The sequence below is a fragment of the Arachis ipaensis genome, chromosome B05 (genome assembly GCF_000816755.2).
Source record: "Arachis ipaensis cultivar K30076 chromosome B05, Araip1.1, whole genome shotgun sequence".
Lineage (NCBI taxonomy): Eukaryota > Viridiplantae > Streptophyta > Magnoliopsida > Fabales > Fabaceae > Arachis > Arachis ipaensis.
In genome coordinates this window covers 3,762,864-3,775,596 of record NC_029789.2, presented here as the reverse complement: position 1 = coordinate 3,775,596, position 12,733 = coordinate 3,762,864, and the positions used below count along the sequence as shown (strand labels likewise).

General features: G+C 36.4%; 1 protein-coding gene and 1 pseudogene across 1 annotated transcript; both read right to left on the bottom strand.

Moving 5' to 3' along the window:
* Window positions 4,536-6,045, bottom strand: LOC110271878 (uncharacterized mitochondrial protein AtMg00810-like). Its single transcript, XM_021123519.1, has one exon. It carries the CDS (start codon window positions 5,784-5,786, stop codon window positions 4,536-4,538), a length of 1,251 nt encoding a protein of 416 aa, XP_020979178.1. The 5' UTR covers window positions 5,787-6,045.
* Window positions 9,553-10,408, bottom strand: LOC107642524 (annotated as a pseudogene).

The following is a 12,733-nucleotide window of genomic DNA, read 5'->3' as shown; positions in this document are numbered from 1 at the left end:
TATTTATATTTGATTGAATTAAATCATTAATTTAAGTTATAATCATCAAAATTTTAAGTTAAAAATTTTATAATTTTAAGATTTTAAATTATTTGAATAAAATTGAATAAAATAAAAAAAAATCAAACCAACACAATTCTATCCAAAATTAGGGGTGTTTGCGGTGCGGTTTGATTTGGTTATTTGAAAAAAAGCCATCCGATCTGATCGTTTATTAAAACTGCAGTTCGATTTTATTCGGTTTTTGTTCCAAGATCATCCGAACCAAACCAAACCAATTAATTCGGTTCGATTTATTTAATTAATTCAAATAAAAGCCATTATACCATTTTACCGTCACTAACAAAAAGATCACTAACAAATGAGCAGAAACACAACAAACTAAAATAATTAACAATTTTACAAAAACAGCAGAAGCAGATAGAACAATGATCAATCTGACTCAAATTACTAACAAATTAGCAGAAGCACAACGAATTAAAATCATTAACAAATGTTGCAAAAATAGCAGAAACAGATGGAACAATAATCAACCTGAACTGAATCAAGAAAATCAAGATACACAACCAAACTAATTCCAAAAGTTTTACAAAAATGGTGCACCAATTTCAAACTGAATCAAGATATAGAGCCAAACTGAATCAGAAATACAACCAAACTAATTCCACAATTTTCATGTGGTGCACTAATTCCACAAATTCTTCCTATTTCACCTTCCCCTTTCCTGCATTAACATTGAATAAACAAAAATTCAGAACTAACCCTAAGCCAGAATTACCTTAAATCAAAACAGAACAAAAAGTTCAAAATTAAAAAATAAAATCTGAATCCATAAGAAGACTAAACCAGAATTAAAAAAATAAATAGAATCAGAACAAAAAAACAACCTGAGATGGAAGGACAACACTGCTTCAATGACGGAGAAGAAGAGACTGGACAGCGACACGGCTTCAACGACGAACGAGAGACGGGCGACGAACGGCAGCGGCTTGACTGCGTCTGGTGTGTGCTGCTGCAGTTTGTTGAGGACGACAACGGCTGTTGGTTCGTGGAGGAGACGACTGCTGGAGAGGTGGTGTGTGGAGCCGTCGAGGATGAGGGACAGAGAGGAGCGCTACGAGCCTACAAGGAAGGGAGAGGCATCGCCGCGATGGTGCTGTCCAGCGACGTCGATGGTGGAGAAGAAGGAGGAGGTCCGAGCTGAGACACAGCGCTAGAGAGACTGAGAGAGAGCTCGAGGAGTTAGGGTTCCTGGTAGGGGAGGGTGGCTGCGGCTAGATTAGGAGGAATTGTGGAGGAAGGCTACTTTAGGGTTTTTCAATAACACCGGTTCGGTTTGGTTAGGGTTTTCTCTAACAAAACCGAAAACCGAATTGAACCACAAAAAAACTGTAAAAAATTATTTTTTCGGTTTGTTCGGTTATCGGTTTTTTTAGTCCGGTTGGTTGGTTTTGTTCGGATTGGATCGGTTTTAAACATCCCTACCTTGCAGACAGCACCTCCCAGCACCTCCTCGCAGACAACACCACCGTCGCGGACAGCACCACCTGGAACCACGCAGCAACCAGCACCACTGTCGCGGACAACACCACCCATAGCACCGTTTCTGGCTTTGCGGAAAAACAGCACTGCCCAGCCACCCACAACATCGTTTCTGGTCTCGCGAAAAGCACCCAGTCACCGAGTCAAGTCAGATATGAAGTCTCCGAGTTAGGTATTTAATTTCTGTTTAATAATCATTGATTCATTGTTCAATTTCTGTTTCAGTGTATATTCTTTGCTGATTGTTGTTCATTATTTATTTGTTGTTGATTTACTAAAATTGCTTCTGATTATTGTTCATTGTTTAATTTATTTGTTGTTGATTTATTGAAATTGCTCTTGATTGTGATTCACTGTTCAATGTATTATTCAATGTATTTATTGTTGTGTTCTTGCTTTTGATTTTTGAAGCAGAATGTGAGAAGGACAATGAAAGAGAGGTGTTCACTAGGAGAGAAAGCTGTTTGGAGTGTGCTGTTGTAATAACCAGAAAAAAATAAACAAATACATAAGATGGTGGGACCACTCCTAAATATTTTTCTTCTTTCTCTAACCCTAGCCCCACACTCACTCACTTCTCACCGCCGCACACACCCTCACTCACCTCACACCCTCTTCCTCACAGCACACACACACATACACAGACTCGAAGGAAAAAGAAAGAAAGAAAAGAGAAAGAGAGAAGAGGGGAGACCGTGAGAAGAGAAGAGAGGAGGAAGGAGAGAACTGTCCACACCAAGCCACCACGCGAGGAGAGAGCCGCGCCTCATCACCGCTGGCCTGGAGCTCGCCCTTCGTATCCCGTCACGTTGCCGCCAGCCGCATTCAGCTCGCCGCCGTTGCGTCGCCATCAGAGGCCAGAACCGAGAGAGATGCGCCTGAGAGAGGGGACGAGCGCGAGAGAGGAGACGCGGAAGAAGGACTACCGCCGTTCTGCCTCGCTACCATCGAACTGCTACAGCTGTCGTGCCTTGTCTCCGTCGGCGCTAAGCCTCAACCGCCGGCATGCCAAGTCGTTGTCGCCATTGTTGAGAGAGAAGAGAGAGCTCGAAGAGAGAAACAGGATGTGCGAGAGGAGCCGCCGTGAATAGAGGGTTGTTCCGTCACCGCTGTTGCGTCGCCGTTCGGGTGAACCTTGGTTGCTACTGGAGCTGTTGATGCCGATGGAGCTGAGCCGTTCTTGTCACTAACCTAAACTATCGCCAACTCCACCTTGTTGGTGCCCCAATCCAAATTTTGCGCTCATTCATTCCATTCTACTGTCAATCTTCCTCATCTTGGATTTTGTCATTCTGGGTTCGGTATCTTCGGTCCCTTGAGACCAAGTTGTGAGAGGCTTTACATTTATAATTGTTTGATTGTGCATCTATAATTATTTTGACATATATTTATTATGATATTTGAATTATACTCACTATATTTGCCTTGAACGATTTTAAATTGATTAGAATAATTGATTTATTAGAATTAAATAATTCGTTTTTATGAAGATTATACTTTTGGAATTATACATGAGACCATATATATATTTTTTGATGAAGTTTTGCATTGTTGCAAAATGTTTGATTTTACTTGAATATCTATTTTTGAAGCATTGAAGTATTTGTTGGTAGTCACTTACTTTAAAGATTGTGAAATATGTTTAAAATTTCTTATGATTGAAAAATATGATTGGAAAAGATTTCTCATGATAAAGTATTATTTGATTTGATTTGATTCGATACCTTATATATTTGAAAGATCAAAGATTTGTTGTGTTTGAAATTATATGTTTTGATTTGGTTTGGGAGGCTCGTATTAGAAAATCATAGTTAACGACGGTTATGACGTTAACATAGATGCATCTGTCTCAGACCTCAACTAGCAGGGGCGTTGCTAGCCTAACGTGTAGGTCACACGTTGGATCAGTTATTCCATACGGACACACTAGAGGAAAGGGCTACCCATAGAGATAGAGCCGCCCAAGTGTGGACTTTTGATTTGATTTCTATATGAGAACTCCCTTATTGATTCACTTATTATTATCAACTATTATTTTCTAATTTAAATTATTTTGATATAATATTTATATGGTCTTATATCGATTATAGATATATTGTCTAGTCACTGACTTACAAAACTCACCCCGTTTTTCTAAAAAATATTTTTCAGGAACAATTACTTGTCTATGTGAGACTTTCTATTCAAGATGTAACGATCTGCAATGAGTACTTATTATTGACGAGTTCCTAGAGGTATATACTCCATATGACACAGACAAGGTCCAACAATTTTTAATTATTTTAATTTTTTTTAAAAATGTATAACTATTTATTTTAAAATTTGTAAAATATTTGTAACTTTCTCATTCAATTTATATTTGAGTATGTTAGGCTTGTTATAGGATTATTTTCCTGAGCGCCGGTCATGGCTCATTTTGGGCCGTGATAGCTGTAAGTTAAATGGCTCGTTTTATGTTCAAAATTTCCTTTCAATGGAGTCTAAGATTTCAAAATGTAAAAGGAACATAAAGAGTCTTACCTATGTGCCAATAAGTTTGTGGTTCTCAAATTTTCTCCATATATAAACTATCAATATGCTTTTTTACTGCTGTTACTTAGAAGTTCACACGCTGTCTGAAGGAAAAAACTGCAAAATAACTTTGGTGAAAATTTATTGTGACTGATTTAGATGCTCAAGTTAGATTCATATTGATGAGTTAGCAATTGGCTCACTGTTGAGTTTTGTGAAGAAAAACTCATATTCTAAGCTGTTCAAGTTGTGATGTTGATGGTTTGATGAATCAGAAGGGATTAAGAGAGGGAGAGAAATAAGTTCTTCTCATTGTTGGAGAGAATGAAAAATCCCCTTAGAAAATATTTGTTGAGTTATTACACTTTATATACTATGTACTTTTTATGTAATCTCACTAAAAAATAATTACAATGGTAAACCTATTATTGATAAAGAAATAATCTAGGTAACACCCTCCCGCAAGCTAGAATTGTGTAAATCTAACAATCATAGCTTGGAAACATTAGCAAGAAAAGGACCCGGTGGCAGAACTTTGGTAAGAAAATCAGCAAGTTGATCCTTGGAACGAACTGACATAAGATGGTGAGACCAGACAAATACTTTTCACGAACAATATGGCAGTCCACTTCAATATGTTTAGTTCTTTCATGAAAGATGGGATTATTGGCAATGTGAATAGCTGACTGGTTGTCACAGAATAGAGTGATAGACTTTTGAAGCGGCAAGCCAATGAAATCCATTAAGAAAGATAACCAACTAGCTTCACAAGTGGCAACAGCAAGAGACCTATATTCAGCTTCTGCAGAGGACTTGGCAACTGTGGTTTGCTTCTTACTCTTCCAGCTAATGAGTGAGTTCTCAAGCATGAAGCAATAACCGGAAACGGAGCGACGAGTATCGGCACAGGTAGCCCAGTCAGCGTCGGCAAATCCAGTGAGATGCAGATTAGAAGTAGAGGAGAAGAAGAGACCAGTTGCAGGTCGGCCTTTTAAATATCGGAGTACACGAAAAGCAGCCTGTAGGTGAGAAGTGGTTGCACAGTCCAAAAATTGGCTCAAACGTCCCACAGCAGAAGAGATATCGGGTCTAGTGTTTGTGAGGTAAAGGAGTCGGCCGATGAGCTGTCTGTAAATAGTGTTGTCTATTAAAATGGTACCTGATTCCTTTGAGAGTTTCTGACTATAATCAAATGGAGTAGAGAGAGGCTTGCAATCTAGATAACCAAAATCTCTGAGAAGGTCCATGGTGTACTTCCGCTGATAAATGTGAATTCCAGAGTTAGAGCGTGCTACTTCCATTCCTAAGAAGTATTTGAGATCAACAAGATCCTTTATTTTGAATTTGTCATCCAAATCTTTCTTGATGGAATTGATTTCACCAATGTCATTCCCGGTTAAAACCAAGTCATCAACATATACTAGAATGGCAGTGAAGCTTTCAGATTGTTTCTTGATGAATAGTGAATGATTATCAAAAAACTGCTTATAACCAGCATCCACAAGAGTCTGAGTGAGCTTAATGTTCCATTGCCTGCTTGCTTGCTTAAGCCCATATAGAGATTTTTGTAATTTACAAACCAAACCTGGTTGTGACACAGCCAAACCGGGTGGAATCTTCATATAAACTTCCTTGTCCAAATCTCCATGAAGGAAGGCAGTGTTGACGTCCAGCTGTTTCAAATGCCATTTCTTTGCCGCTGCTAATGCTAACATTACTCGTAGGGTAGTCATTTTGACAACTGGACTAAAAGTATCACCATAATCTACTCCTTGCACTTGAGTGAATCCTTTTGCAACTAGCCTCGCTTTGTGCCTCTCTATGGTGCCATCGGGATTGAATTTTACCCGAAAAACCCATTTGCAACCCACAGCCTTCTTGTCTTTTGGGAGTTCAGTGAGACACCAAGTTCTGTTCTGATCTAGAGCTGTCAATTCATCTTGTATTGCCTTTCTCCAACATTCTTGTGCAGCCGCTTCCTCATAAGTGCTAGGTTATTGATTTGAGGTGATGGCTAGAGAAAGTGACTTATATTTTGGGGTTAGTTTATCATATGACAAGTGTTGTGAGATAGGATATAAAGAGTTAGAGTTGGCAACGTTGCTAGAGTGAGTTGTGTGGTTGTCATACAATGATAGTCCTTCAAATAAGCAGGCGGTTTCTTGACTCTTTCAGACTTTCTAGTAATGCAGTCATGTGTGATGTCAGAGTGTTGTGATGCAGGTGCATTGTTAATGTGTGGTGTGGTAATGGGTGCAATGGTGTGTGAGGAAATTGGTGAGTGCATTGAGCTTGAGAAATGTTCATTTGAATCTATGAGTGTGGTATGTGTGGGTGATTGCAAATGATGTGTGGCCTTGCTTGTTGCAATGAGAGCAAGCCAATGTAGCTCCACGACCTCTGCAATGGGAGGATCTGTTTGCCATGTTTGCCATTTTGAGAAATTAATGAATCATAGAGTAATAGGGATTCAGATCTTCTTCCTTCCAACTTGTTGATCGGAACAGCTATGTTCACCAAGAAAGAATCTTGCGAAATAGCCTCTCATCAAACTCTATTGGATGAGTTTGAAGGAAGAAGTAAGAATAGGGGAAAGAAAATTTCGAAAAAAAATTAGGGATAGAAAGAAAATGGCAAAATTGGATTGATCTCAATTCACAACTTTTTTTTTTAATAATTTGATTCACAGCTTGGTTGCTCTCCACGCTCACCGCACCATGAAAAAAATCTCATGCCCTAAGCTGTTCAAGCTGTGATATTGATGGTTTGATGAACCAGAAGGGATTAAGAGAGGGAGAGAAATAAGTTCTTCTCATTGTTGGAGAGAATGAAAAATCCCCTTAAAAAATATTTGTTGAGTTATTACATTTTATATACTATGTATTTTTTATGTACTCTCACTAAAAAATAATTACAATGATAAACCTATTATTGATAAAGAAATAATCTAGGTAACATTTTGTTTGAACTTTGAACTTGTACAAAGCTGTAGAAAAAACAAGTGCCTATATTCTTAATAAAGATTCTTTTCCTGCAAGCTGGAAGCAGTAGATTTGTGTTTATGAGTGTTATAGAAATTTGGTGAAATGATAATGTATATACCGGTTTAATTGAAGTATGTTCATGAAGAAGTGAGAAAAGTTGCACATAGTTGCTAAATTTAAAACACATCTAACATATTATTTGAAAAACCGAACCAAACGATTTGGTTCGGATGGTCTTGATAAAAAAATCAAATCAAATTGAACCGTAATTTAATTAAACAATTAGATTTATGATTTTTTCTTAAAAAATCGAACCGTACCGCAAACACTCTTAGTTGGAGGAAGAGTTAGTTATAAACCAAAGATAGATAGCAAACAATCTGATAAATCAGGAACAGGGACCACGCTAAGAGCACAAAAATAAAAGCTACTGATAGAAGATTCCGATGGGGTATCGGAACTCTTGTCAGCAACTGCAACTAATTCCTGCTCTTTTAATTTTTTCTCAAACTCTTTGATCTGAATAATAAATAAGAGCTACCATTTTTTAATATCAAATAATCGTGAGGATAATAGCAAGCAAATAAGATTCTTTTAATATAAGTAATTAAAGAAGAATAATACCTTTTCTTCCTTATTTCTGTATGTTTCCTTTTTTACCAAAATCTCATTTTGCATTTACTCCTTGCTTCTTCAAACTATACCAAAGTGTAAATAAAAAGTTATTTGCATATAACATGGTGAAATAAAATCATTTTTGATATATTACACTAAAGAATAACAACCTATCATCGTATCAAGAAAGAACAAGTTACATGTGTATATTTGGTCAAATCTGAATGATTTTTCTGACAAGTTAGTTGCTGCATCAAAATCCACAACAGAGAGATTACCAGTAGTCAGTGACACTGCTTTCAGTTGTTCATTTATTGCAGATAATGACATCAATGCTTCAGAAAATTCTTGTATCTCTTTTAGCTCGTTCATCTGAAACATTCCAACGAAAAACAAGAAAAGAAAAATAAAGTTTTATGCAAGGTTTAGAAAAACGATTTTTTATGGAGAAAAATTCAGAACAAACAGTAAAACACAAACAGAAAACAGCAACCATTCAGTCTCCAATAAATAACAGATTAAACAGCAAATTCAGATACAAAGAGAAAATTAAGAAAAAAAAAAAGATTAAATCAAATACAAAAAGAATACATAATAAATCAGCATAAACAGCAAAAGATTTAATCATTTTATGATTGTTCCATTTTCAACCTACAACAAAAAAAATTAACCATCAACAAAATTAACTCTAAATTTTAAAAAATCAATAACTCAGAATAAACAAAAATTAACCACATTAGTATTATACTCTTATTAACTCAGCAACTCATAATAAACCCAACAACCCACAATCAGAATTATTAACAAATTGAATAACTGAATTAAACTTGAAGCAAGCAAAAATAAATTGAACCCAGCAACCGAAAATCACAGAATAAGAATTATTAACAAATTGAACCCAGTAGCTTGGAATCACAGGAGTTATTAAATTGAATCACAGAATCAACTCAAAACAAGCAACTCAAATTAACAAAATCAATAAACAAACCCAGTAATTCAGAATCATAGAATCAATTTATTAACAAAATTTTAAAACAAGCAAAAATAAGTACAGAAAATCAGAAATTAACAAAATGGGTAAACAAACCCATTGGAGTAGTTCTTAAATCATGTATCCCTTTTTTATTATCATAATTTCTTTCTAATAATTTATTATTATAGAATTAAAAGTATTTAACTCAATTATCTTCTACCTTAAGGATTTTAAAGTTTTAAATATGTAATTAAATAAAAGCGTTAACATTTTTCACAAAATAATATCTCTTTCTTGGAAGGCAGACATGTTCATCAATCATCACTATTACTTTCCTGGAATGCTAAGATCTTGATGTTGATTCAAGAGTGCATGTTTCAATATTTTCAAATTCAACAAGTTTCTTCGACATGTTCATCAATCATCACTATTACTTTCCTGGAATGCTAAGATCTTGATGCTGATTCAAGAGTGCATTCTCTTAATTTGTTTCAATGTTTTCAAACAAAAGAAAGAAAGACCAACCCCCAAAATAAATAACAACAAATGTAACGAAATACCAAAGGAAAAGAAAGAAAAGAAGAGTTTTGTGACTAATCTTGATATAAAATATGAACAGTAAAAGCTGCTATAGATTTAGTTTGTATTTCAAGTTAGCAGGTTAATAAATTTGGGAAATTTGAAAATTTTTTTTTTACTTGTAGCCTAAAAGTCAAATCTAATAACTGGATATTAATTGTTTTGTTCACTAGGCAGGAGCATATTCATATAGTATTTGCTATTTAGATAAATAAAACAACGAGTAAACAAGAAAGGCACAAATTTGAAAGTATAAACTTTTGTATGCATTTGATTGATTGTATTTGTACACATATATATATACACATATGGTAGATCAAAATTGGTATTCTGAAGAGAGTGTGTATTCTATTGGGATAATATGTTCAAAAAGTATGTTCTAGTCTTAATCATGCGCCTAAATAAGTTCTCCAAACCACTCTCAATGCTTTCAATAGCAATCTCCAAAGCCTCTAATTGTTCATTGGAAGCTTGAATCTGGGAGCCTTTAGCACCTTCATTTAAGAGGGTGTTCAAAGCTGCATCCACCAATTGCAATTCATTGCCACTCTCTGAGTTCACTTCTCCCTTTTGCATCAACTTGTTCATCCATTTGCTTGCCTTTGACTTTGAAGGACCACCCAAGAATGATAGCAGACATTGGAAGACACACATGCTCATTGCTATCACTTCGCTTAGAATGCTAAGATCTTGATGCTGATTGAAGATTCCATATTTGCTTTGTAGGTGCTTCAAAGATGTGATCAACTTGTTGACATTCTTCCTCATCTTCTTTGAGGAGGAATTGTATTCGGCTATGCTCTTTTCAATGCATGAGTCTCCCTTTCTTCTTCTAAGAGATGAATGAAGGGATTGTACATTCTCCTTGATCTGCATGACAGTGTCCCTTGCGATGCCACACACATCCAAGACTTTGATTGAGCCATCCAAGATCTCTTGGAAGCATTTCTCACTTTGATGATTAGAAATAGCCTTCTGGGTTGAACCAACATTGAGAAGTATACATCTTCCAACATGGACAAGCCTTTGACAACCGACTCAGATGTGCAGGTTGCTTCAAAGTTCCTGAGGTTGTTCAACTGCTCTTGCACTCTTGAGGACCATGGATGAGATCCATTTGGCAAACTGTTTGATCGAACATGCAATTTGCTTGCCATTGTTCTTTTTCTTTCTTTTGGAGGAAGCTCAATGCTGTTTGTTTTCTATAGTCTAAGCCCTTTGACACCTCTCCTTATATAGGGTCTATTCAATTATTCATAATTTGATTCCATAGACCAACTTAAGAGATAATACAGTTCACTAATCTTAATCATGTGTAAAAAGCATGTGAAGCATGCATTATTCTGTTGGAATATGGTAAGCTTGTCCCATCTCTGCCTAACATGTGATACTTTTGCATCAAATTATTCAAAGTGAATGGTTTTTGAAACTCTGAAGTTTATTATCTGGCATGTCCCCATTACACATCACCTAATGTGTATATAATATAATCCATGCTTCTTCAGAGATTGTCTCAAAATCATGAGGTTGGAACTGTGCAACATGGATTAAATTATTCATCTTTGCAAAGTTAAGATCCACATTTTGTGATATAAAGAATGGTTTAATATCCGACAGATAAGTTTGTTGAGAATAAGAAAACATACTGATGAGCAGATTAGAAGCAGTAGAGTAATTTTTAAGTGTGTGCACGAATAACACGTATTATTCATGTCTCCCCTTCCTATTATCAGAATCTCCTTCATCATGTAGTATCAGACCGCACCTCCAAACACCTCCTCGCAGACAGCACCACCGTTGCGGACAGCACCACCGTTGCGGACAGCATCACCCAGAACCACACAGCAGCCAGCACCACTGTCGCAGGCAGAACCACCCACAGCACTGTTTTTGGCTTCGCGGAGACAGCAGCACCCAACCACCCACAACATCGTTTCTAGCCTCGCGGAAAGCACCTAGCCACCGAGTCAAGTCAGATATAGAGTCTCCGATTTAGGTATTCAATTTTTGTTCAATAATCATTGATTCATTGTTGTTGATTATTGTTCATTGTTCAATTTCTGTTTCAGTGTATATTCTTTGCTGATTGTTACTCATTATTTATTTGTTGTTGATTTACTAAAATTATTGTTCATTGTTTAATAATTATTGTTCATTGTTTAATTTATTTGTTGTTGATTTACTGAAATTGCTTCTGATTGTGATTCACTGTTCAATGTATTTATTGTTGTGTTTTTGCTTCCGATTTTTTAAGCAGAAAATGTGAGAAGGACAATGAAAGAGAGGTCTTCACTAGGAGAGAAAGCTGCTGTAAGTTAAATGGCTCCTTTTATGTTCAAAATTTCCTATCAATGGATTCTAAGATTTCAAAATGTAAAAGGAACATAAAGCGTCTTACTACGTGCCAATAGATTTGTGGTTCTCAAATTTTCTCCATATATAAACTATCAATATAGAGAAAATAACACTGGTGAAAATAACACAAATCTACAGCTTCCAGCTAGCAGGAAAAGAATCTTTATTAAGAATATATGCACTTTTCTTTTCTACAGCTTTATACAAGTTCAAAGTTCAAACAAAACTCAACAAGTGAGCCAATTGTTATTCTTTTCTACAGCTTTATACAAGTTCAAAGTTCAAACAAAACTCAACAGTGAGCCAATTGTTAACTCACCAGTATGAATCTAACTTGAGCATCTAAATCAGTCACAATAAATTTTCACCAAATTATTTTGCAGTTTTTCATTCAAACAGCATGTGAACTTCTAAGTAACACAGATGGCCAGTAAAAAAACATATTGATAGTATATATGGAGAAAATTTGAGAACCACAAACCTATTGGCACGTAGGTAAGACGTGTTCCTTTTACATTTTAAAATCTTAGACTCCATTGTAAGGAAATTTTGAACATAAAACGAGCCATTTAACTTACAGCACACTCCAAACAGCTTTCTCTCTCAGTGAAAGCCTTTCTTTCATTGTCCTTCTCACATTTTCTGCTTAAAAAATCAAGCAAAAACACAACAATAAATACATTGAACAAATAAATTAAACAGTAAATCACAATCAGAAGCAATTTTAGTAAATCAACAACAAATAAATAATAAGCAACAATCAGCAAAGAATATACACTGAAACAGAAATTGAACAATAAACAATAATCAACAACAATGAATCAATTATTATTGAACAAAAATTGAATACCTAACTCGGAGACCCTATATCTGACTTGATTCGGTGACTGGGTGCTTTCAACGAAGCCAGAATCGATGCTTTGGGTGGCTGGGTGGTGCTGTCTCCACGAAGCCAGAAACGGTGCTGTGGGTGGTGTTGTCCGCGACAGTAGTGCTAGCTGCTGGGTGGTTCCGGGTGGTGCTGTCTGCGACGGTGGTGCTCTCTGCGAGGAGGTGCTGGGAGGTGCTGTTTGCGAGGAGGCGCTGGGAGGAAGGGATCGGCGGCACTGGGAGGTGGTGGGAGGAAGGGGTTCGCTGGCGGTGGGAGGAGCTGGAAGGAAGTGGGTTCGCGCAG